This window comes from Kogia breviceps, chromosome 1, assembly GCF_026419965.1.
Source record: "Kogia breviceps isolate mKogBre1 chromosome 1, mKogBre1 haplotype 1, whole genome shotgun sequence".
Taxonomy (NCBI): Eukaryota; Metazoa; Chordata; class Mammalia; order Artiodactyla; family Physeteridae; genus Kogia; species Kogia breviceps.
In genome coordinates this window covers 164,089,912-164,111,970 of record NC_081310.1, presented here as the reverse complement: position 1 = coordinate 164,111,970, position 22,059 = coordinate 164,089,912, and the positions used below count along the sequence as shown (strand labels likewise).

The window sequence follows — 22,059 nt, the reverse complement described above, 5'->3', positions numbered from 1 at the left end:
GCGGAAATCCAAGTGGAAAATCCCCAGGCCCGAGTCCCACTTTCTGGACTCTAACTCAGTCTCACCCCACCCCCAGACACCCCAGCTAAGCTGTTAGTCCTGGAAAATACCAACCTCAGAGAATGGCTGGGAGGCTGAAGATGGTACACCCCTCTCAGAAGCTGACGCTCTCCTCCTTCCGGCCGCCCGCACACGCCTCCTGACCTTCATTCCTCTTTGTGGAGATGATGCCTCTCTCTCCGACCTGCTCATATGCTCACAAACACACCTTGACACACACAGCTGGCCACAGAGGCACATTCTTTGCAAAGGCACGTTCAGCCACGTCTGCTTAGATCCCCATTCTCTTGGTCTCACAAACACTGACCATAACAGGCACACAGAGCCACATACACCTCTCACTCAGGCACTCATGGTTTACACTGGAGCAGTGAAATCTGTCTTTCATGCTATCCTTTTCTGATCTGTGCCTCTACCTCCCTCTCCAAGGATCTGGCTTCTTATACCTTCCAAGATGTTTCTGGAGATTGTTTTCCCTGTGTAGATGGGAGTGCAAGGCAGGAAGTTCCCCCACCTTGTAGGGCAGATCAAAAGCTGAGGCCAAAGACGGTGTGTGTTGCTGACCTTGTTCTGTCCTTCCACTGTCTTACTGTGAGGCCTGCTGCTGTCGCTGAAGCCTATCCCTGGGAGCATTCAGTCCCAGCCCTGCCCTCATACCCTACATAGTCAGCTGGAAACACCTTGGATTGGAGTAAAGAGTTGGAGCAGAAAGGATTGTTATTTGTCTACTGTTAACCACCCATGGCCCTTAGGAGATGCAGGTCCGGAGCCACCCAAGCTTCTGGACTAGTTTCTGGGCATTTCTAGAGGATCAGAAAGCTGCCAGGTTGACAAAGTTGTCTGAGTACTGAGGAAAGGAAGAAGAGGGAAGAGTGTGAGATTCTCCCGTTTCTCCAGGCCCTCCACTTCCAGCCAATACATCCTCCGTTAAGGTTCTCAGCTTTTGGGATGCCTGCCATCAAGACCCCACCATACTGTTGGGGTGATAATTCACAGAAGGTGTGTCCCCTACAGTGCCTGCACAGGGCTAATGTGGGGAAAACTTGAGTGGCCCTGGTTTTCCCACCCCCAACCCTGGCTCAGGGCCCTCGGCTAACCTTGCGGTAGAAGGATCCACACCCTGGTGGTGGCAGTGTGGGTGTCGTTGATATCCGTGGCCATGGTGGCAAGATTGGTGGCTGCAGTGGTGGCAGCTGGGCCTTGGGATTTCTGCCGGTACCCTCTGTGGCTATACCTGAACATCCTGGGAAACCGGAGCTGAGGCCAGCCCATACCTGGCCTCCGGTAGGGGGAAATTTAGCCCCGGGGCTGGGCTTCCCTGGTGGCACAGTGGTTGGGAGTCCGCCTGCCAATGCAGGAGACACGGGTTCAAGCCCTGGTTGGGGAGGATCCCACATGCCACGGAGCAGCTGGGCCCGTGCTCCACAACTACTGAAGCCCGTGAGCCACAGCTGCTGGACCCTGCACGCCTAGAGCCCAAGCTCCACAGCAGGAGAGGCCACTGCAGTGAGAGACCCGCGCACCGCAATGGGGAGTGGCCCCGGCTCGCCGCAACTAGAGAAAGCACACGCGCAACAACAAAGACCCAATGCAGCCAAAAATAAATAATAAATAAATAACAAGCCCAGGGCCAAGGGACACAGACAAGCTGAGAAGGCCCCATGGGCACAGGGAACTTCTGTCACGTGCCTGATGGTGCTACTGACCAGGGCAGCTGAGGCCTCTATGACACACAGAGTCTGTGTAAGAGTAATGCTCTTTATTACAGGTCCTGATCCCCAGCCCCTCCCTTAGTGGTCAGGCTCCCTCACAATTATCTCCATGGGTCCAGCCAAGAGCCAGAAAACCTTAGCTTGGCCCCTTGGAAAAAGGAACTCTGAGTAAAAAAATCACTCCCTCATTTTCTCACTCATCCACATTAACAACATTAACAATATTTATTGAGTACTTACTATGTGCCAAACACAGTGCCAAGTCCTTTACAAACATAATCTCATCTAATCCCACAACAACCCTACAAGGCGATTCTGTCATTATTCCTATTTTATATACAGTCGATTCTTCTTATTCGTGGTAGTTAGCCCTAATAAAGTCACCACAAACACTGTATTAGCAAATATTGAGCCAATGCTCCCAGGAGAAATACAGGATTAGATTCATACTAACCTCTGGTCACAGCATTTTGTCAACTGAACAATAACCTAGTTTATTTGTGTTTCTGTTAAAGCCACTTCATTTAAAATATATTGATGTCAATAACGTTGAACTCACAGCCAACAAATGGCCAACCTTTGCCTGAATGAAGTTTATCTAACACATGTATTTTCCTCATAAGGCACATCACAGCCTTCTTGCACTTAGGAACGCTAGAGAGCACTTCAGCACTATGCTACAGGGAGTCTTTAATAGCAAAGTCACCAACAAAAAGCACAAAAATGCAAAAAATATGACAGACACTAAATAGGCCTCAAAAAGAACACTTGTTTACATTGTGAGAGCTGAAACAAGAAGGCAGAGCATCCCCTTGTTCAACCTCAGCTGAGAACAAGCATGGTAGACAACTCACATTTTTTGCAGCTCTGCACATGTCCATGAATGACGACAAAAGTGCTGTGAGTATTGGTTTGGAGTTATAAATCATTTTTAGTGAGGGGTAAATTCACAGATATGGAATCCATGAATAATGAGGATCAACTGTACGAGGAAACTGAGGCTCAGTTAGGCTCACACAATTAGAGGCAGGCAGGGATTCAAATCTGGGATGGCCAAGGTCCAAAGCCCAGACGTTTAACTCCTGCTATTCTGCAAGCATTCATTCATTCAGAAATGTGCACTTAACCTTCTGTGCCTCTCTTTCCCCATATTTAAAAAGCAGACGAAAAGAGAATCTTATCTCATAAGATTGTTGTGAAAGGGGAAAAAAGACTTACTATATAAGTTATGCATTTAAAACATGATATGTACAAATGTTAGTGTTAACAGCCTTCCTCTCTCTCCTGTCTCTTCAACTGCCTCCTCCCATTATAAAAACAAAATAAATTTTAAAATCTTCCATCCTGGGCTTCCCTGGTGGCGCAGTGGTTGAGAGTCCGCCTGCCGATGCAGGGGACACGGCTTCGTGTCCCGGTCCGGGAAACTCCCACATGCCGCGGAGCGGCTAGGCCTGTGAGCCATGGCCGCTGAGCCTGCGCGTCCGGGAGAGACCACAACAGTGAGAGGCCTGAGTACGGCAAAAAAAAAAAAAAAAAAAAAAAAAAAATTTCCATCCCACACCCCCTCTGGCTGTAACTCTCCTTATTCTGAACTTTTCACTCTGTGGTCATTCCCTTATGTCCCAGAATGGGAAGAAAAATCTCATTTTAAATCTCACTTGAAAACCCCATAACTATTCTGTTATACAGACCAGGAAATAGAGGCTTAAACCCAAGTCTAAGAAATGCCCCTAGGGTCACACAGCTAATAAGCAACAGAACCAGGATTCGAGCACTTGATCTGAGTGACTTAAAAGCCATAATTTTCCCAGCACCTCGACATCCAGGACCAGCAGCCCCGGAAGGATTGACGATGACGGGGATTACCGAGCTGTAGAACTTGGTGGGGAGGGGTGGTGGGGGAGAGGAATGGGGGCAGTGCTTTTGTAGGACCATGGTGCCCCCTGCTGGCAGGAATGGAAGGGGTGTATGCAGAGTGCTGAGAGGACTGAGGAGAGAAAAAGGGTGGAGAGGGAGAAGAGTGAGGAGGAAAGACTCAGGGAGGAGAAAGATGGGTTGAAGGTTTTTTGTTTTTTGTGTTTTTTTTAAACATCTTTTTTGGAGTATAATTGCTTTACAATGGTGTGGGGTTGAAGTTTTGTGGAGAGAAAAAGACTAGAAGATTAGGAGTCGTTTGCCACTCAGAGGAGGGGGCAGAAAACTCCAAGCTTTGGCCGTTTCCTTGAAAGCACGTGTGGGCATGCCTGTGTGAGTGTGTGTGTGTGTGTGTGTGTGTGAGAGAGAGAGAGAGAGAGAGAGAGAGAGAGAGAGAGAGAGAGAGAGTTTTTCAGTACATACCTTAGATGTTGCTCTGTTAATTGTTGCTGGGAGTCAGTCCACACAGTTCAGAGTGTGTGTGTGCGCGTGTGTGGGTGTGCATTCGAGAGCACTAGGAGGTGTTTGTGTGTGTGTGAAGATACAGCTTGGGCAGATGTGCGTGCCTCGAGCATGCAGGGTGTGTACGACAGTATCAGCAGGTGCAGGGTAGGAAGCGCCTGTGCACTGCCGTGGTGGAGGGCACACAGTTCTGGGGGGCCACTTGCCCCACCCCCAGACCTCTCTCTTCTTCAGGTCAGGAGGGGCGCTGCCAGTGGCTGGCGTTGCCAGGAGGAGCCCCGGGGCGGCTGGGGCTGTGAGGACGGAGCGCCAGGCAGCGGGGTGGGGGTGGGGGGCAGCAGGGGCAGGAGGAGGCGGACTGGCTGCGGGTGGGGTAGGCGGGCGGGCAGAAGGAGGCCTTTAAAGCACCTGCCCCGCCCACAGGTGAGCAGTGCTGCGTGAGAGCCAGCTCCGTCTCCCCGCCTTCCCACTCAGTGGCAGTTCCCCGGAGCTGCAGTCCCCTCTGGAGCCTCAGCAGATCCCTCTTTCAGAACTCACTACCAAGAACCCTGAACAGGTGATGGCATAGGATAGAGACTATCCCGTGAAGTGAAATCAATGTGGAAACAGGTTTGGGGAGCTGGAAGGGCCATGGGGAGGGTCTTGGAAGAGTCTAGGATTGGTTTCTGGGGGAGTGGAAAGCCCAGGATACACAGGTGCCAGGGAAGGCATGGAGTGCCCCTGTAGAGTGGGAATCAGGCTTGGGGTGCCAGTGGAGGAACCTGGGATGTTAGGATTTCAGAGTGCCAGGTGTTGGTAGAGGGCCTGGGCAGTACAGAGGGATAGGAGCATCAGGATGGGAATTGGGAAAAGTCCTGAGGTGTCAGAGTCCAGATGCAGGAGAAGCTTGGTGATTATATGAGTCCAGGATGCTGGAGTCTGGTATGTCAGCCCGGGTTGGGGGTGGGGGCAGGGAACAAGGTCCTAACACACACATCTGCCTCCCAGGAGCCACCATGCAGTGCTTCAGCTTCATTAAGACCATGATGATCCTCTTCAATATGCTCATCTTTGTAAGTGTGGGGGTTATGGGCTCTTTGGGGTTCCCTATAGGAGTAGGTCTTAACCTGAGCAGAGCCCGAACTGGGGAAGAGGAGACTGCTATGCCCAGACTCTTCCTGCAAGTTGAGGAGGTGCAGAAGTCTCCCCAAATGCTGAGTCCTGGTCCCAGTAGCAGCCTGGCTGCCACACAGTTGGGGTGGAGAAGATTAGGGGCATCCTCTCCCTTCCAGGAAGCTTCAGCTCAGGCAGGCTTACAGCAGGGCAGGGTAGGCTAACAGGCTGGGGCCCCAGTGAGGGGAAGGGGTTTGCCCAAGGTCACCTAGTGTGGAAGGAAATTCAGTGGCCTCTGTATGATGGGGAACCAAAAGCACAGAAGGCCCAGAGACATCGGAGCAGAGTGTCAGCTGCAAGCAGCCCTTATTCATTCAACAAACACATTGCCTAAAACTCTGTGCGGAGTGCTGGAGTGACAGGTGAGCAAGCCCTTTCTCTGCCCTTGGGGATCTCAGGTCCAGCAGGCCAGATAGGCAGACAGTTTCAACATAGTATACGTGGTCTTAGCACAGGGGCGCATAGGAGGGGCTTGAACCCTGCCTGGTCAGAGAAGACTTCTAGGAGGAAATAGCTGAGGCTAGGAATTTGCACTGAGTGAGGGAGATGGTAAAGCATGCAGAAAGGCCCAAAGGTAATGAAATCAGATATTGTTCAGAAAACCAGGAACAGATTGTATAGGGCATGTTTGAGGAAGCTGAGCAATGACGCATAAACCCTAGAGATGGGGAGAAGTGGACAAAGTGGACAAGGGACAAAGCCCTTGGATGGTGGCTGAGGGATGGAAGAAGGGGCAAGGGAGACATCATCTTGGAGATGATGACCACGTCTCTGGCAAGAACAACCTGGGGGATATCTCACAGGCAGCTGTGTACCCAGTGGGGTTGCAACTTAGGATATTTGAAAGTCATGTGCCCACAGGTGGTTGTTGAAGCCATGGGAGGGGTGAGAGCACTCAGGGAGAGTGAACTCCAGGAAACTCAGCTTACAAGGGATAAACAGAGAAATGGCCACCAGGAAGCAAATGAAGAAAGAGCAGCAGGAAGCAAACCAGGAGAGCGAGGTATCAGGGAGGTCAAGGAGGATACACCCATGACTAAGCACAATATCACCAGAGACCTTGGAGCCACAAGAGAGTGGGTTAGAGTGAGTAAAAGAGGAGGAAATGGAGACATGAAGTATAGATGAATTTGGAGGAATTGGGCTTGGGGTAAGTAAACTCTAACTCCGATGTGGTCTGTGCCTTGGGCTTCCTCTGGTTTCAGGAAACTAGACTTTATCCATGTATCTGAAGAAGGCAACAGGATTCAGGGATTTGGAGAGCAGGGGCTCTGGCCCGAGGGGGTTAAAGGCAAATCTGGTTTGGTTTCTGCCTCTGTTGCCCTTGCCTCGCCAGACTGGGCAGGGCAGGCCTCCTCCTTGAAATTTGATCCTGTAGGCTAAAAGCCCAGCTTTCTGTCCTTGGGCAAACATGCCTGGGATCCGCCCACAATCTGCCACCTCACTCCTGGTTCTAGCCTCAGTTTCCATAGCCAGAAAGTGGGGACTGGACACCTAGGCAGTGTCAGGCTGATTTATCCACTGAAGCTCTGGATCAGCAAGGCTTTGCTCTAAGAGCTGTGGGAACTGGGCAGTGCCCTCCTCCCCAGTCTAGGCTTCAGGATTCCCTCTGAGCTGGGGGTAGAGCCTCTAAGAGCTCTGGCTGTACTCCCTCTCTGGTGCCTCAGTTTCCACTTGGGTGGCAAGGAGAAGTCTAGGCTGGTTCTGGAGGGGAACCATATAGGGCCTTGGGGTGGGTATCCCTTCTCACCACTGCCTTCTCCAATGTTGGGAGCACGTGTAAACCTCAGCCATGCCTCTGTTGCTATGGTGACTGTGGAGACTGCTCAAGGCTCCCACTCCCATTTCCACCTATCAGAGGACACCTGGAGGCACCTGGAGGGGGGAATGGAGGCGGGGGGAAGCTGCTGGGGGGGATGTTTACCTACCTTTTTTCACCCCTAGCTATGTGGCATGACCCTGGCAGCAGTGAGGGAAAGCCTTGCCCCTCCCCCCACCCTTCAGCTATTTCTGGAATCCCTGATCCCATTTATATCTGCCTAGGTGTGCAGCCTGGTGCTGGCTATGGATGTTCCAGCTCCCGTCTTTCGTCTTTCTGGCTCTAAAGGATGTTTTTCCTCCCTACAGGATGAGTTTTTAGACTCCATAGTCAATAAAGGGGGAAGTTTCTCGTCTCCCATCTCCCTAACTCAATTGTGTGGTAGGGACCTGCTTGATGGCACCGTTTCAAGGTCTGCCTCTCTGTCTTCAGCTGTGTGGCGTGGCCCTGTTGGCAGTGGGCATCTGGGTGTCAGTCGATGGACCATCCTTCATGAAGATCTTCGGGCCATTATCATCCAGTGCCATGCAGTTTGTCAACGTGGGCTACTTCCTCATCGCAGCTGGCGCTGTGCTCTTCGCTCTTGGTTTCCTGGGCTGCTATGGTGCCCAGACTGAGAACAAGTGTGCCCTCATGATGGTGTGTCAAACCCAGCTCCACAGGCCCGTAACCAAGGCCCAGGGTCCCTCACCCTTGACACCAGGCCCTGGGGATCCCCAAGCCCTGCTCTGGACTCCAGGGGCCTCAGCCAGTGGGGCCTCTGACTTGTTTTCATGTGGGGGTGGGTTAGGGCAAGGAATGCATGAGGGACTGTCTCTCCCTAAAACTCAAGATCCCTGTTCTCCACTCAGTTCTTCTTCATCCTCCTCGTCATCTTCATTGCTGAGGTTGCAGCTGCTGTGGTTGCCTTGGTGTACACCACAATGGTGAGGAGCGGGGATGGGGCAAGGGGGGACGACTGGACAAAGCACTGCGAATGGCCACCCTCCATACCAGGCCCTAAACACTGACCTTCCCCACCCAGGCTGAGAACTTCCTGGCGTTGATGGTAGTGCCCACCATCAAGAAAGCGTACGGTTCCCAAAAAGACTTCACCCAAGTGTGGAACTCCACCATGGAAGGGGTAAGGTGGGCTGGGGGATATTTTGGGGTGAGGAGAAATAAGCAAGTCCCCACTGACCACCTCTTCTCCTCATCTTCAGCTCAAGTGCTGTGGCTTCAACAACTACACAGATTTTGAGGACTCTCCCTATGTAAGGGAGAACAACGTCTTTCCCCAATACTGTTGCTTTGACCCTGACAATGACACATTCGAGGAACCCTGCACTAGAGTCAAGGCCCAGCACTGGGAAGTAGAGGTATAGGTTGGCCTGGGAGGTTGGGCTGCTTTAATGGCCTCGGAGTGCTGAACGTGAGTGGGGGCAGCTGCTGACTATAGATGCTCTCTCCCCTCCAAGGGTTGCTTCAATCAGCTTCTGTATGACATCCAAACCAATGCAGTTACCGTGGGTGGTGTGGCAGCTGGAATTGGGGGCTTGGAGGTAAGGAGGGGAGGAGGTTGGGGCAGGATATCCCCACGGGCTCAGGGCTGCTTGACCCATGTCTGAGGCCTTTCTGGAAGAGACAGACTTCTAACAAAGATTCATGTCGAATGTCTGGGGGCCAGAGGACTAAAGCTTAAGGACCCTGATCATGTTTCTTCCTCTCTGCCTGTTCCTTTTTCATCAGCTGGCTGCCATGATTGTGTCCATGTATCTGTACTGCAATATGAAATAAGTCGGCTTCTGCCTCCGCCTCTGCTGCTGCCATATAGGAACCGGGAAGAGGCAGTGATCAGCGTGGGGACAGGATCTAACAGTGTCACTTGGGCCGGAGTGGGCCTGGGGCCAAATAGGCACCACCCCCTTCAACCTGTGCCAGACTTGTCCTTCCATTGGTGGGGTTGGGGTCCACCTATTTCAGAGCCTCTAAGGTAGCCAATCCTCTTGCCCATTCCTCCAGTCTGTTTCTTAAACCCTTGATACCCTCTCAAGCCAGGGGGTGGGGTGCTCTTGATGATCCCAGTACTCCACACGGGGGATTAAAGGCACCGCACCTATAGCATGAGCATATGCAAAATCAGCAGTTACCAGGCAGATGTGTAGAAAGCACTTCAGAACTCAAAAACCCATTAAAATGTTTCCATTTGGACTCTTTTTGTGTATCCTTCAGGAGAGGAACCCATCATGCCTCAACTGGCCTCAAACTCCTGTGGGACTATTGACTCAGAAGGCTCCTAGAAATGTAGCAGAATGGAAGTAGCACGGAGGTGGGGGGCTATTTCTCACCTTCATTTGGATGCCAGGCCTGGGAGGGAGCCTAACAAGGATGGCCAAGGGGACACTGAGGGAGAAAGCAGGGGCCAGACCAGTCTGCAGTCCTATAATGTGGGAGGACTTTGGCCTGAAACTGCCCTCTCCTGGGTAGGAGCACTAGGCTGGAAGGCTATGAAAATAAAAAGCTTGTGCCCAGGGCTTCCCTGGTGGCGCAGTGGTTGAGAGCCCGCCTGCTGATGCAGGGGACACGGGTTTGTGCCCTGTTCCGGGAAGATCCCACATGCCGCGGAGCGGCTGGGCCCGTGAGCCATGGCCGCTGAGCCTGCGCATCCAGAGCCTGTGCTCCGCAACGGGAGAGGCCACAACAGTGAGAGGCCCGCGTACCACAAAAAAAAAAAAAAAAAAAAAAAAAAAAAGCTTGTGCCCAAGTGGTGGCAGGGAGAGCAGAAATATTGCCAGGGGATGGAAGAGGGTCATTCCTTAGGCTCTGGGAAATCCTCCAGAAGCCCCCATCAGGGCACCCAAGCTGCCTACCCTTCTCATGCAGGCACAGCCCCCCACCTGTCCCTGCTTTGGGGATTTCAGAAAGAATTTCATTTACCCTCAGTCTTGGTTGCCCAGTGCTCTATAGATTTGATCTCTTATTTAGCCTTAACCACCCCCATGTTCCAGAAACTGGGCCTAGAAAGGCCAAGTGACTTGTTCCAGGCCCACAACCTCCCATGAAGAGCTGAGCCTGGATGTGGGTCCAGGACATCTGACTCCAGAGCCGGGTGGGATCCTGGCTGACATGCGAACATGATTTACTTTTAGGCCAGAAATGTCCCAGACATAGATCTGATTGCTGCTGCAGGAGACATAGCACTAAGGTGGGAGGCTGTGGCCAGAGGATATGGTGTCTACTACCAAGCAAAGCCCAGCAAGGCAAACCAGTCCTCCTTGCTTTCCTCTGAGCTCTGGACTCCTCTTCCCAGGTTTTACTAGGGCAACCCAGATCCATCACCCCTCATGAATCCAAAAAGGAACTGCAACCTAGCCAGTGCAATGCAGTGCCTGAGAGCTGGTCTGTGAGGCCCAGATCAGCAGCCTGCTGGGAGGATGGGCAGGTAGAGCACTTAACCCCCTCCCAGCTTCACCACCTTTCTATGCCTCTCACACTACCCCACCCCCAGGTGCCTATATAGAGGCTACAGGGGATTTGTCTGCCCTGTCTGCCCTAGGTGGGCCTCCTCTACCTCATTATGAGCTAATTGTTCCTCAACCTGGCTGTTGTGGCACCTCAAGCGCTATCTCTACCTCCAGCAAACACTGGAGCCACATACCACCCGCCATCGCAGAGTGGGGCTCCAGGCACCGCTTGGAGAGGCAAGGGCAGAGCTGGTGACAGGGCAGAGTTCCAGCCAGCTCCTGCCTCCCTGGCCAAGGCTCTATATAAGGAGCTCATGAGGCTCACTTTGCAAGGGCTCTGCAGGCAGACCCCTTCTCCAAGTGTCCTACACTTACTCTCTTGAACCTAAGTCCTTCACAGATTCCTTAAATGTCATGCCCTCTGCCTTGGGCTATTTCAACCACTTCCTCTGGACAATCTCATCCATTTTCTGGTGCTAGCATGACTAACTTAGATCTTCCTGACTTCTTTGGATCACTGGTTGGGTGATCTGATGAAAATGATGGGTTTTCTCCAAAAAAATGCCCAGATATAGAATCTGCATACAAAGTACCCTAAGGGCCATAGACATCCTTGTTCCTGTGTCTCCACCTGCAGCCCAGTCCCCACTTCCTGAATGATACCCATTCAGCTCTGTCTCATCCACTTCCTTCCTACCTCCACTATACTCACCTGCTATCACCACCCCCATCCCCAGGTATCCCTTTTTGCTCTCTCTTGCTCCATTTTTGGGGACAGGTGCCCTGGCCCATATACGAGCTAGGCAGGAAACAGCCTGATGGTCAATTAAACAGTGAGAATGGGGTATAGGGTGGCCGCTCTGAGCTCAGCGCCAAGTAGGGTGGGGCAAAGGTCAGGCTCTGTTGTTCTAGGGTAAAAATCTTGGAGTTTGAGACTTGGGCGTACCCTGCTGGCCAAATGGCCCCAAATGGAAGATAAACCTGTGGAGGACAGTAAAGAAAACTCATCATCCATCATGACCATCCTCTCTCCCACCCATCTCTTTTTCTCTGTCTGTCTGTCTGTCTCTCTCTCTCTATCTATCTCACACACACACACACACACACACACACACACACACACACACACACACACACAGAGTCACAAGACAATCCCCAGAGCTTTTCTCCTTTTTTAATCAATGACCACCTCATCCAGCTTTGGAAATCTGGACAAAGAGGAGGCTGAGAAGAGGCCTGGTTCAGTGTCTGAGGGTCTCTGAGTGAGTCTGCATCAGCAGGTGGGGCCCTGCTGGGCCTGTCCATGGGTTGGGCACAGCAGTTTCCTGAGTAAGAGCCTGCCCCACCCTCAGGGCAGCACCCCAGTCCAAAAAAAAAATCAAGGCCCTCCAGGCTTCCGCCTGATTCCAAGGCCCTCAGGACAGTCAATAAATAGGTTAGATTCTGAGCCAGGCCTGGGAGGAGGGAGTATACAAAGGGCAGGATCAGCTGCCCAGGGATCCCAAAGATTCCCAGGTACTATCCCGCCCTTTCCCAACAAGGAAGTAAATAAATAGACCTCCAACTCAGGAACAGGGATGTTGGAGCAGGGGAACCCTCCCCTGGGAGTTAGTAATTAAGTCTCATGTTAAAAACAAACCAGCCCCAGCCCCTGAGAGTGTCTACAAAATCCTACAGGATTGGGTGAAGGGCTAGCCTGCCTGGGGGTACACAGTACCCAGCCCTGCAGGGTCCTGGAGGAGGTCTCATGTCTGTTCTGCAGCTCCTGGGGCTCCCTCCTCCTTTGGGGGTGGCTCCAAGAAAATTGGGGTGATTGATGGTGGCTTCTTCATTCTGGGAAGGTAACAGGAAAACGAATAGGGAGGAGGTCATTAGCTACGTCCCCTAATCCCACTAGTCTTCCATTTCCAAGGACAGAATAGAGTCACTCACGAGTAGGGGGAGGCTGGGACCCCCACCACCAGGAAGTGGTTCCTCTTCCGAAACAATCTCCACAGGCCCCGGTGGTTGCCACGTACATCCAGGTCCCAGATATGGAGGCACTGGTGGGGGTGGGGTGGGGCAAAGGCAAGAGTCAGAGAGCTGTGGGGAGGGCCCTTGGCCACCCCCCTCTCCTCAGCAGCCTCCTCAGTTTGCAAGAGGTAGCATCTTCAAGAATATGGATTTGTAAAGGGGCTTAGAAGAGAGGCTCTGAAAGTATGAAGAGAAGGTTCTGAGATGGAAGATTCCAGAAAGGCTCCTTGTATCTTGGGGAGGGGTATTCCTGGTGTAGGTGGTATTGAGGCACCTTGGCAAGCTGGGTCCAGGTGGTGAAGTCATCATCCTTCTCCATTCGGATAAAGGCCACATAGGTGTGGCCCTCTGTGTCTGGCAGGAAAGAGTCTTCACAAGGGTTCTTGCTGTGGTCCAGAACCTCAGCTTCACTGTAACAGGGAGTGGGAGAGAAAGGCCAAGACAGGGCCCACCTCATGAGTGTGTCACACAGGCCCTGTGCTTTGAATGCTCTACTGCTGCCATCTTGGAATTCTTAACATTTGTTGTTTTTTGGCGTTTTTTGGGCGCGGCACATGAGATCTTAGTTCCCCAACCAGGGATCAAACCCGTGCCCCCTGCATTGGGAGTGTGGAGTCTTAACCACTGGACCGCCAGGGAAGTCCCACTTAGTAATGTTTGAACAAGGGACCCTGGTTTTCATTTTGCAGTGGGTCCCACAAATTATGGGGCCAAGACTCCCAGTATTTGACTTCTCTTTACCCCCTGCCTCATACCCCACTGCCCTAGGCCATACCTGAGCAGCCTGTGAACTTCCACTTCATACGCTTCTTTCTTCAGACTAAAAGAGAGGGAGAAATGGGTCAGGGGAGGGAGTAGCCCCTCAAGGGATGACATGGAGATTGGGGGGCAGCAGGGATGGGGTAAACACACAGACTTCAGGTCTAGTAGGGCCTGTCAGGCACTGGTTATCAAGGCCCCTAAATATCCTCCCCTTGGCCGTCCCCAGCCCCCACCTGTCCACGTTCCTCAGCTGGACACCTGGAACCGTGTTGAACTTGTGCTTCTTGAAGTAGGCCTCCTGGAATGGATGTGAAGGTGAAAATCAGGGCATTACACTATCTGGCCCACACCTGCCCACTGACCCACCACATATCCACGAGGCCCACAAATGAAGTCCTAGTCCTATAAAGGTCCCTCTGATTTCCTCCCATCTTCCCCATCCTCTTGGCAGCATGCTTGGCAGACTCTTATTAGCTTTAATCTGGCTCCACCATTGCCAGAAAGGTCATGCTCATACTGGCATCTCATGCTACTGACCCCTGAGCTAGTCCTTGTCCCCAGTGGCTCTCCCTGGGCCTGGTGTTCTAGGGCCACAGAAGCCAGGAACGGCCCCTGCAAAGGGACAGGCTGGACTGGGAGGGAGAAAACTGCTATGACTAAGGTACTAAGGGTGAGGGACATGAGGTCACTCCTCGTCCCTCTCGGAGATGAGTAGGGTCTTGTAGTAACCAGCCTCTGAAGGCCCTTCTGGCTTCTAGGAGGTTCCAAGCTGGAAACTCTCCATTCTTTACACTGGGTTGTTCAAGGCCTCCCTGGCTATAACTGGGGAGTGGCCCTTTGGACACAGCGATGAAGGGGTGGGAACCTGGGGCCCTCTCTGCTCACTTCAGGCTGAGGCTTAGGTCTCAGCACTTGCAAGGACAGGAGAGGGCAGAGTTTGCTGGGCTGGACGAGTGCGTGGCAGCAGAAATATCCTCCCCACACCCACAATCTAGTGCTAAGAATAGTAATGCTAAAAATAATACCAGCTAATCCTTATATAATGTTTACAGTCCAAAGCATATTATACATATTAACTCATTTAAACCTCATAACCTCACAACCCTATGAGGTAGGAGTATTTTTATCCTCATTTCACAAATAAAGAAACTGAGGCAAAAGAAGGTAAGTAATTTCCCTAAGGCTACATGGCTAGTGAGTGGCAGAGCTGGGGTTGCTCGAGTCCATGTTCTTGCCCCATCTACCACACTGTGCCCTATGCCCCAACACCCCTGCCTCCCACTCACATGGAAGTAGCCATTCATGTTGAGGCCAACGATGCCAAAGTGGTAGGATCGGGAAATGTCAGGGATGATGCACTCTCGGCCTCGGCGTTGTTCCGGCATCCGCATCCACATATCCCAGTCCCAGAGCTGGGGGCGTGGAAGACTCTGAGACTTACGAGGTTCCAAGCTGGTAGGGGACTTCAGCCCACTCACCCTACCCTGACAGGGTACCTTTTCCGGTGTGGGCCACTTGGGCTCAAGCTCCTCCTTGTACAAGGACTTCCTGAGCACCCATCCCAGCCCAGGCATGGTCTCCACGCGGTACAGCAGTGCTGGGTCCTCAGCTGTGTGTTCATACCCCTGGGGACAGGGGGCCGTGATGGGAGGTATTAGCTCGGGGCCTCTACCAACTCCGCAGCTGACCCCTGGCCACTCAGCCTACCTGGTCATTCCAGGCAGAGATACAGTAGAGGCTGTCGTCCTCCTCAAGCAGGTGGATGGATTGGCTCAGGAAACTGAGAGGCAGGGTCCAGGGGTTCAGGGAGGGGCAAGGACAAACCCAGTCACACAGTGATGCTGGAAGAACTGGAGATGGGTCTCAGGAGTGATGCCTCCTTCCTCCAAAGCCCCACTGTCTCCATTCATCCTTTCTACTCTCTACTCCAGCCCCAACCCCCACCAGCCTACCCCACTTTGGAGCTTGCTTCCTCTGGAAAGCTTTCCAAGACCCCTCATTGCCTTCCTCCCTGGAGACCCAGTCAAGCAAAGAGGCCCTACGCAGCTTGGAGCTGCATGGAGGGACACTTCCCTCACCTGAAAAAATCCACAGCGATGTCCAGGTCCTCCTCCAGAACCACAGCAAACTTGGCTTCCTGTAGGGGGTGGGGGACAACATGATCCCAAGGGGGACTTTCTCATCCCGTCTCTTCCACCTCCATCCCACTTCTCAGGCAGCACTACCCCCATTTTCCACATCAGGAGGATGAGACCCAGAGAGAGGAAGAGCTTGCTATATAATAAGACCAGACTTATGCCCATGTTTCCCCTCTCTAGGTCCAAGAGTTTTGTCTTTACTACTCACCGGAAACAGGTTGAAAGTGGCAGTGAGGCTGGCCTTGTAGTGCTGGGTGGGGAGTAGGAATAGGGCACATAAGCTTTGGGGTGGACAGTGGGGCCAGGTGTCCACCCCTTCCATCCTTGCCTAGGCGGTACCTGAGACACACGGGCGTTCTTGATGCTGATGGGAGTGTGCTGGATGCCCCTCAGACCAAACAGCGCCACCACATCCATTGGCTCCTAAGGGGCATGGCTGCTGGTCATCATGTAAGCCACCCGCCCCCTGCCCACCTCTACAGGCTCTGACACACCAAGCCCTGCACATTTCACGGCCCTTGCCCGGGCTGTCTCCCTTGCCAGTCCTCTGTGGCTACTCAGCACCAGCAACCCTGCACTCTGCTCCGCCCAAAGCCCGCAAGCCCCACTCACCTCATAGTAGCCGTCGATGAAAACTGTTATCATCTGGGGAGACACCCCCTGGGCTGAGAGTAGAGAGCGCAGCATCCTGGGGAGCCCAGGGTTGGATTAGGCCTCTTTGTCCCCCCAAATCAGGATTCCTCTGTGCTTACAGATGGGCCCAGATTCCCCATGCTCACCCCCAAAGGTGAATGGACCTAGAATCTGTTTCCATTCCGCCCACCTCAAGAGTTCCCCCTGTAGGTACATGAGCCTCGGGTTCCCACCACTGACCACCCTCCTGTTCAGTGCTGGATACAGCCCCCTCCCAGGCTCACCGGTACAGGTAATTGGGCCGGTTCCCCGCAATGACAGCCACAGGCACGTTGAAGACCTTGTTGTCTGGGAGCTGAGGGAGAAATAGTGTTCAGCTCTTGCCTCACTCTCTCTTCAAACTGGGATCCCCACCTGGGGAAGAGTCTTGAGGGAGAGGGAGACTCAAGGGAAAAGGCAGAGGGTCTTCCCTGTTCTGGCCCCTCCACACACTCAGCCCAACTCCAACTCTAGGCCTTTGCTCACATGGCCTGCTCCTTCCCCACAACCAAGACACCTCGTCTTTCAGAGCTCAGTATAAATACTCAGCTTCTGGTGCCCTCCCAGGCTGGGATAGGGAAAGCCCAACCTGGACCTTTCCTGGGGGCCCTTGCCAAGCTGGGAAGGAGTCCGGGCCTCGCTGCCCAAGGCCCCACTCACTGGGTCGGGACTGAACTCAATGGGTGTGGGGTCCTTGCAGCTGCACACACTCCCATAGCCCTCGACTTTGCTGCAGAAGCGGTGGCGGCGACGGTTCAGCTCTGTGTCTGCCCAGTGGCACTCTGCTTCTGAGGCAGGGATGAGGTAAACAGGATGAGGGCATGAGGCCAGTGTGGTTTGGAGAACACCAGGCACCCAGTCAAGAATAGAGCCCCGTAAAGAGAACCCAAATGCCTATCCCCAGCCCAGGCACTGCCCTGGAGCCCAGTGCCCGCTAATCCCACCTTCAGCTGAGCTCAACGGCACATCTGTCTTCAGTAGGACTGGATCCCCCCAGGAGGACAGGGCAGGTGACTTAGAATGTTTCTCCCCGAGGACAGGACCTGGCAGGGGGCAGAAATGAGGGGCAATGGAGGCCCAGGCTGCAGTTCTGGAGCTTCTTCCCATCTCCCTGCCCACTTTCATCCAGCCTACCACCACTGACTCCTATTTGCTCCCCAGCCCACCCCATCTCCTGGAGTTCTGCTCCTCCCAGCCCCTTAATACTACAGGGTGGATGGCCTACGGTGCTGGCACCTCCTTTTCGTCCCACGAAGGCCCAGGTGTCCCTCCAGCCCAGGGCAGGGCCGGCCTGGCTGCCTAAGCTCCTCAGCAGAGCCTTGGCTGTGTCCTTGAGGTGGAAGGAGCCCTCATCCTGGGAGACCAGAAAAGGTGGTCAGCCTGACTGGCACAGCTCCAGCAGACCTAGCCTCAGGGAACACTAACTACATGTCAAGCACCATGTAAAACCTTTCACTTAAATTAGCTCATTAAACTATCACAACAACCCTTTGTGGTTACTATCATTTCACAGATAACTAAAGGCTTAAACAGATTCTGAGAATCACCTAAGGTCACTAGGCTAATTAGTCCTTAACATGATCCCACACAGTCTGCACCTCTGTCCCCTGCTACCTCCCTGCCCTCTTCCCACCACCCTTCTCCTCCCTTCCCTTATTCTGCTCCAGCTCCACTGGCAGCCTGGCTGTTCCTCAAGCACAACAAGCACCTTACCAATTCAGGGCCTTTGCACTTGCCATTCTTTCTATCTAGAATGCTCTTCCTCCAGATATTCATATGGCTCACTCCTCACTTCCTCCAGCTTTCTGTGCACAGGTCATGTCCTTACAGAGGCCTCGCCTTTCTAAAATGCACTCCCATCACCCTGTCTCCCTTGCTTAATTTTCTTCATCATAACAAGTTATCTTTTCCTGACATTGTAGATTTATTTGGCTGCTTTTTGTTGATCTTGCCCTATTGGTGTAAACTCCATAAGGGTAGGGACTCTGTCTTGCTCTCCATTGACAAGGATAGGATTGGAACCTGGTCACCTTCCTCCAGAGGCTCTTGCCACTATGCTATATTAGGGGCACAGAACCCAGGGCCATGAGCAGGGCTGGAGCTAGGGGTGTTGGGAATGGGGCCAAGGCAGAGTCACTGACCTTGACGGTGCAGATGAGCACTCGGCCAGGTGCCACCATGTTGAGGAACAGCACCATGGCCTCATCCTCGTGAGGCGAGTATGTGTCAAACACCCGCTTTGCCATCACATGGCCCTGGCAGGAGACACACCTCTCATGAGTTAGTGTCACCAGCAAGGAGGGCTCAGCTTTGGCCCTCTAGGTCCCCTACCCCTAGAACCTCACCGTGGCCTGGTTGAGGACGATGACATGGATGCCCCGGCCCTGCTCCCGGGCCTCATCCTCCAGCACCTACAGGGTAGCAGAGACAAGGTCAAACTCTTCACTCTGGCATTTGAGGTCTCTCTGTCTTATGGGCACTTAAAAAAAACAGCTGCATAGGGCTTCCCTGGTGGCGCAGTGGTTGAGAGTCCTCCTGCCAATGCAGGGGACATGGGTTCGTGCCCTGGTCCAGGAAGATCCCACATGACGCGGAGCAGCTGGGCCCGTGAGCCATGGCCGCTGAACCTGCACATCCGGAGCCTGTGCTCCACAATGGGAGAGGCCGCAACAGTGAAAGGCCCGCATACCGCAAAACAAACAAACAAACAAACAAAACAGCTGCATGAAACAAAACCTCCCCTCCTTCCTCTGCTTCTGTTCACACAGTTCTCTTCCAACCCAGCCTGAAGGCCATCTCTTCCAGGAAGCCTCCATAGCACCCCTATCAAAAGAGATCCCATCTTTCTACAACACCCCCCGACCCCTCGCCAGCTTTCATGACTCTTAGAGCCCTTGACTATCTCTGCCTCATGCTGGAGGTATCACTGTCTAACAGATGGAGCCTCTCAAAGTAGGGCCAGGGCTGACTACCTCCAGGTTCCCAGTGTCCAGGACAAGGCCGCAGTCAAAGAAGGGACCAGGAAATAAATAGATAAATGGGACCATGAAATAAATAAATCACTAAATTAACTGCCTACTAATACTAATGATCACTTTTGATAATATCCCACCACATATAATACATTTCACATACTTTACATTTAATCCTGACAAGCAGAAATCATTAGTCCCAGTCTACAGATGAGGAACTGAGGCCTCCAAAGTCACACAGCTAGAAACTGGCAGAGCTGCAGTTCCCACTCAGGCAGTGGACCCAGAGCCAGCGGACCACACCCTAAGTAGAATGGAGTGACCGTACACTAGACACCAGACCACTCACCGTAGTGCCGTCCACTGCCACATACACTTTGCTGCGGCTTGAGTATACCTCCACATCCAGGACCCGTCGGGGACCACTGCCTCTGCGCCGTGGGGACTCCAGTCGGCCCAGGGCCTCATCTGTGGGTATGTGACAGGTCATGGAGATAGTCCCTCCAGCAGTGTCTCACCCCTTGGGATTTGCCCACCATTTCAGCCACAGGATCCCAGGGGACGCCTCCTCCACCACCAATCCCATCCTCAGTCTGGTCCTACCATAGTCTTTTTCTGGCTCCGGGTCTTCATTGGCCTCGCTGATTGCTCTCCGCGTGTCCAGGATCAACTTGATGTTGACAATGACGGTCACCAGTAGGAAAAGCACAGCTCCTGTCTGAGGGGAGGGGTGGGGACAACTAAAGAGGGGCACCCCCTCCAGATCACTGCAGTCTTCCTGAAAGGAGGGCTCTGGCTGAAGCAATGACACAGGGAGAACCTGGGTTTTGCCTCTCTTCCCTCTGTCTGACCAGCTCTAATCCCCCAGACCTGGGTTCAGTTTCACGACCACCTCCTTCAGGGACCCTCCCCTGACCCTTCCCCCTTCATCAGGGCGCTCCCTACCCAGAACTCCTGTATTCTTCCATTTGAGCCTTGATTCCCTTGGTTCCTCTACAATTAGTTCCTAGAGATGGAGCCAGTCCCAGAGAACCATGCTGGGGATCAGAAGACCTGGGTCCTAGCCCTGACTGTCTGACAGGTGTGGGCCCTGGGCAAAGCCTTCCTGATCCAACTTCAGGTTTGTCAGAAGCCTAGGAGGTTGTACTTGGGTTCTGATTCCAGAACTCTGGACCCAACCCACTACCTGGTAGGGACATGAGACAAAGAGGTTTCCCACCCTCTTTCCAGGGTGGGGGCAGCCAAAGTAGGTCCCAGTGCCCATAGTCTAGGCTGGGGTAAAGCTGGGAGGGAGCCCCTGGGAGGTATTGGACACCTCTATACCTGACAGAATCTCCGCAGGGCCCGCTGGTTGGTCAGTTTATACTTCCAGGTAAGATACCAGCTCCGCTTTTTCCGAGCCCCAAAGGGCTTGATGAGGGGGCTGGGCTTCCAGTCGTCCATGCCGGATTGGGGGGGTCACCACTGTCCTGGCCAACCCATGCCTTCAGGAATCTGAGGAGACCAGAGGGTCACGTGGGGTAAGGTTTTCCTCCCAAAGTCTGATGCTTTCTTGGGGAGATGAGGGAGGACCCCCCCCCCCAGTAACTTCCTTGCAGCATCCATGCTGTGTGACCTGGGAAAAGCGTCTCAACTTCTCTGGAAAGGAAACCTTCAGAGGGGTCAGATCACCTGGAAACTCCCCTGGGGCTGGGGAAACTGACAGGACTACCCATTGTCCCAAGGCTGGAGGCCAAATAATAGGCTCTCAAGGCTCATCAGTCCCTAAAAGAACCAAGCCCCAGGCCTTCCTAGTCCTAGGGTGAGCGAAGGGCAGCGACCCCCCTCCATTCTCCACCCCCTTCCGCCCTCGCCCCCTCCTATCTGGCCCTGCTCCTCTCCTCCCGGGCCTTGGGCCACCCCAGCACTCGGGGACCCGCCCTGGCCATGCCACCCCACCCGGACCCCCGCCCAGAGACACTCACGGCTCAGGGGGCCCGGGCCCCACTCGGGCCCCACTCGGGCCCGCACTGCTCGGCCCGGCGCGCCGCGGCCTCCGCCTCCTCCATGCCGCTCGCGGCCCCGCCCCGGCCCGGGCGGCCCGCCTCCCCGCTTCCGCCGCCGCCGCCGCCGCCGCCGCCGCGGGGTGAGAGGGCGGCGGGCGGCGCTTAGGGCGGCGGCTGGTGTCTGCCCCCAGCGAGTGCAGCTAGTGCTCGGTCCCTCGGCTGCCTTGCAGCTAGCTGGCCGAGTGGGCGGTTGCGGGAGAGCAACTTCCCCGCTCCCAACACTGCGTGGTGGCAAACCCGATTGGGGTCGGAGTCCTAGAGCCTTGGAGTAGATCGCAGGGCACGCCAGGGTCAGAGGGGCTACAGTCCTCGGACCCAGATACCCCTCCCTTTGCTTGGGCAAGGCTACACCCAGGTCTAGAGCATCCGAGGTCACTGAAGACTACGGGGGAATTAAAAACCTGGTTCTACCACCCACCTAGACCTTGGGCAAGTCACTTAACGTCTCAGCCTAGGTTCCCTTCTCTGTGAAATGAGTATGACCTCATATGACGCTTACTCCATGGCAGTCACTGTTCTAAGTAAGCATCTTACTATATTAACTCATTTAATTCCACAACAACTCCATGAGGTAGGTACTGTTACTATCCCAATCTTTTAGACAAAGAAAATGAAGCCCAATATCACGAAGTTGGTAAAGCTAGAATTCAAACCCAGGCAGCCTGGCTCCAGATTCCACTCTTAACCCCTCACTATACTGACAATAATAACAGTTATACAGTTTAACACATGCGAAGCACTTAGCTTAACACAGTAGTTCTCAAACTTTAGCTTGAAACAGAATCACTTGGAGGACTTGTTAAAACAGATTGCTGGGCCCCATTCTTAGAGTTTTTGATTCAGGAGTTTGGGGCAGAGCAGAATACTGCATTTCGAAAAAAGTTTCTAGGTGATG

At 53.4% G+C, this 22,059-nt stretch overlaps 3 protein-coding genes across 3 annotated transcripts; 1 reads left to right on the top strand and 2 right to left on the bottom strand.

The window, feature by feature from the left end:
• Positions 1 to 863: 863 nt before the first annotated feature.
• Positions 864 to 3,707, bottom strand: P3R3URF (PIK3R3 upstream open reading frame). The gene is given in 3 exon segments (XM_067025901.1): positions 864 to 907; positions 1,158 to 1,405; positions 3,562 to 3,707. Coding segments are annotated over 3 exon segments (438 nt in total).
• Positions 3,708 to 5,143: 1,436 nt separating this feature from the next.
• On the top strand, positions 5,144 to 8,968 carry TSPAN1 (tetraspanin 1). Its single transcript, XM_067008454.1, has 7 exons — positions 5,144 to 5,200; positions 7,552 to 7,758; positions 7,971 to 8,045; positions 8,144 to 8,242; positions 8,322 to 8,477; positions 8,577 to 8,660; positions 8,848 to 8,968. The coding sequence occupies exons 1-7, from the start codon at positions 5,144 to 5,146 to the stop codon at positions 8,893 to 8,895; spliced, it is 726 nt and encodes a 241-aa protein (XP_066864555.1). The 3' UTR covers positions 8,896 to 8,968.
• Positions 8,969 to 11,720: 2,752 nt separating this feature from the next.
• Positions 11,721 to 21,196, bottom strand: POMGNT1 (protein O-linked mannose N-acetylglucosaminyltransferase 1 (beta 1,2-)). Its single transcript, XM_059042788.2, has 22 exons — positions 21,084 to 21,196; positions 20,443 to 20,613; positions 19,723 to 19,837; positions 19,469 to 19,587; positions 18,493 to 18,558; positions 18,289 to 18,402; positions 17,384 to 17,501; positions 17,092 to 17,190; positions 16,808 to 16,935; positions 16,393 to 16,463; positions 16,088 to 16,163; positions 15,815 to 15,898; positions 15,684 to 15,725; positions 15,416 to 15,474; positions 15,045 to 15,117; positions 14,834 to 14,962; positions 14,624 to 14,749; positions 13,571 to 13,635; positions 13,351 to 13,395; positions 12,850 to 12,985; positions 12,495 to 12,604; positions 11,721 to 12,395 (listed from the first exon to the last, which is right to left on the bottom strand). The coding sequence occupies exons 2-22, from the start codon at positions 20,560 to 20,562 to the stop codon at positions 12,308 to 12,310; spliced, it is 1,983 nt and encodes a 660-aa protein (XP_058898771.1). The 5' UTR covers positions 20,563 to 20,613; positions 21,084 to 21,196; the 3' UTR covers positions 11,721 to 12,307.
• Positions 21,197 to 22,059: the final 863 nt, after the last annotated feature.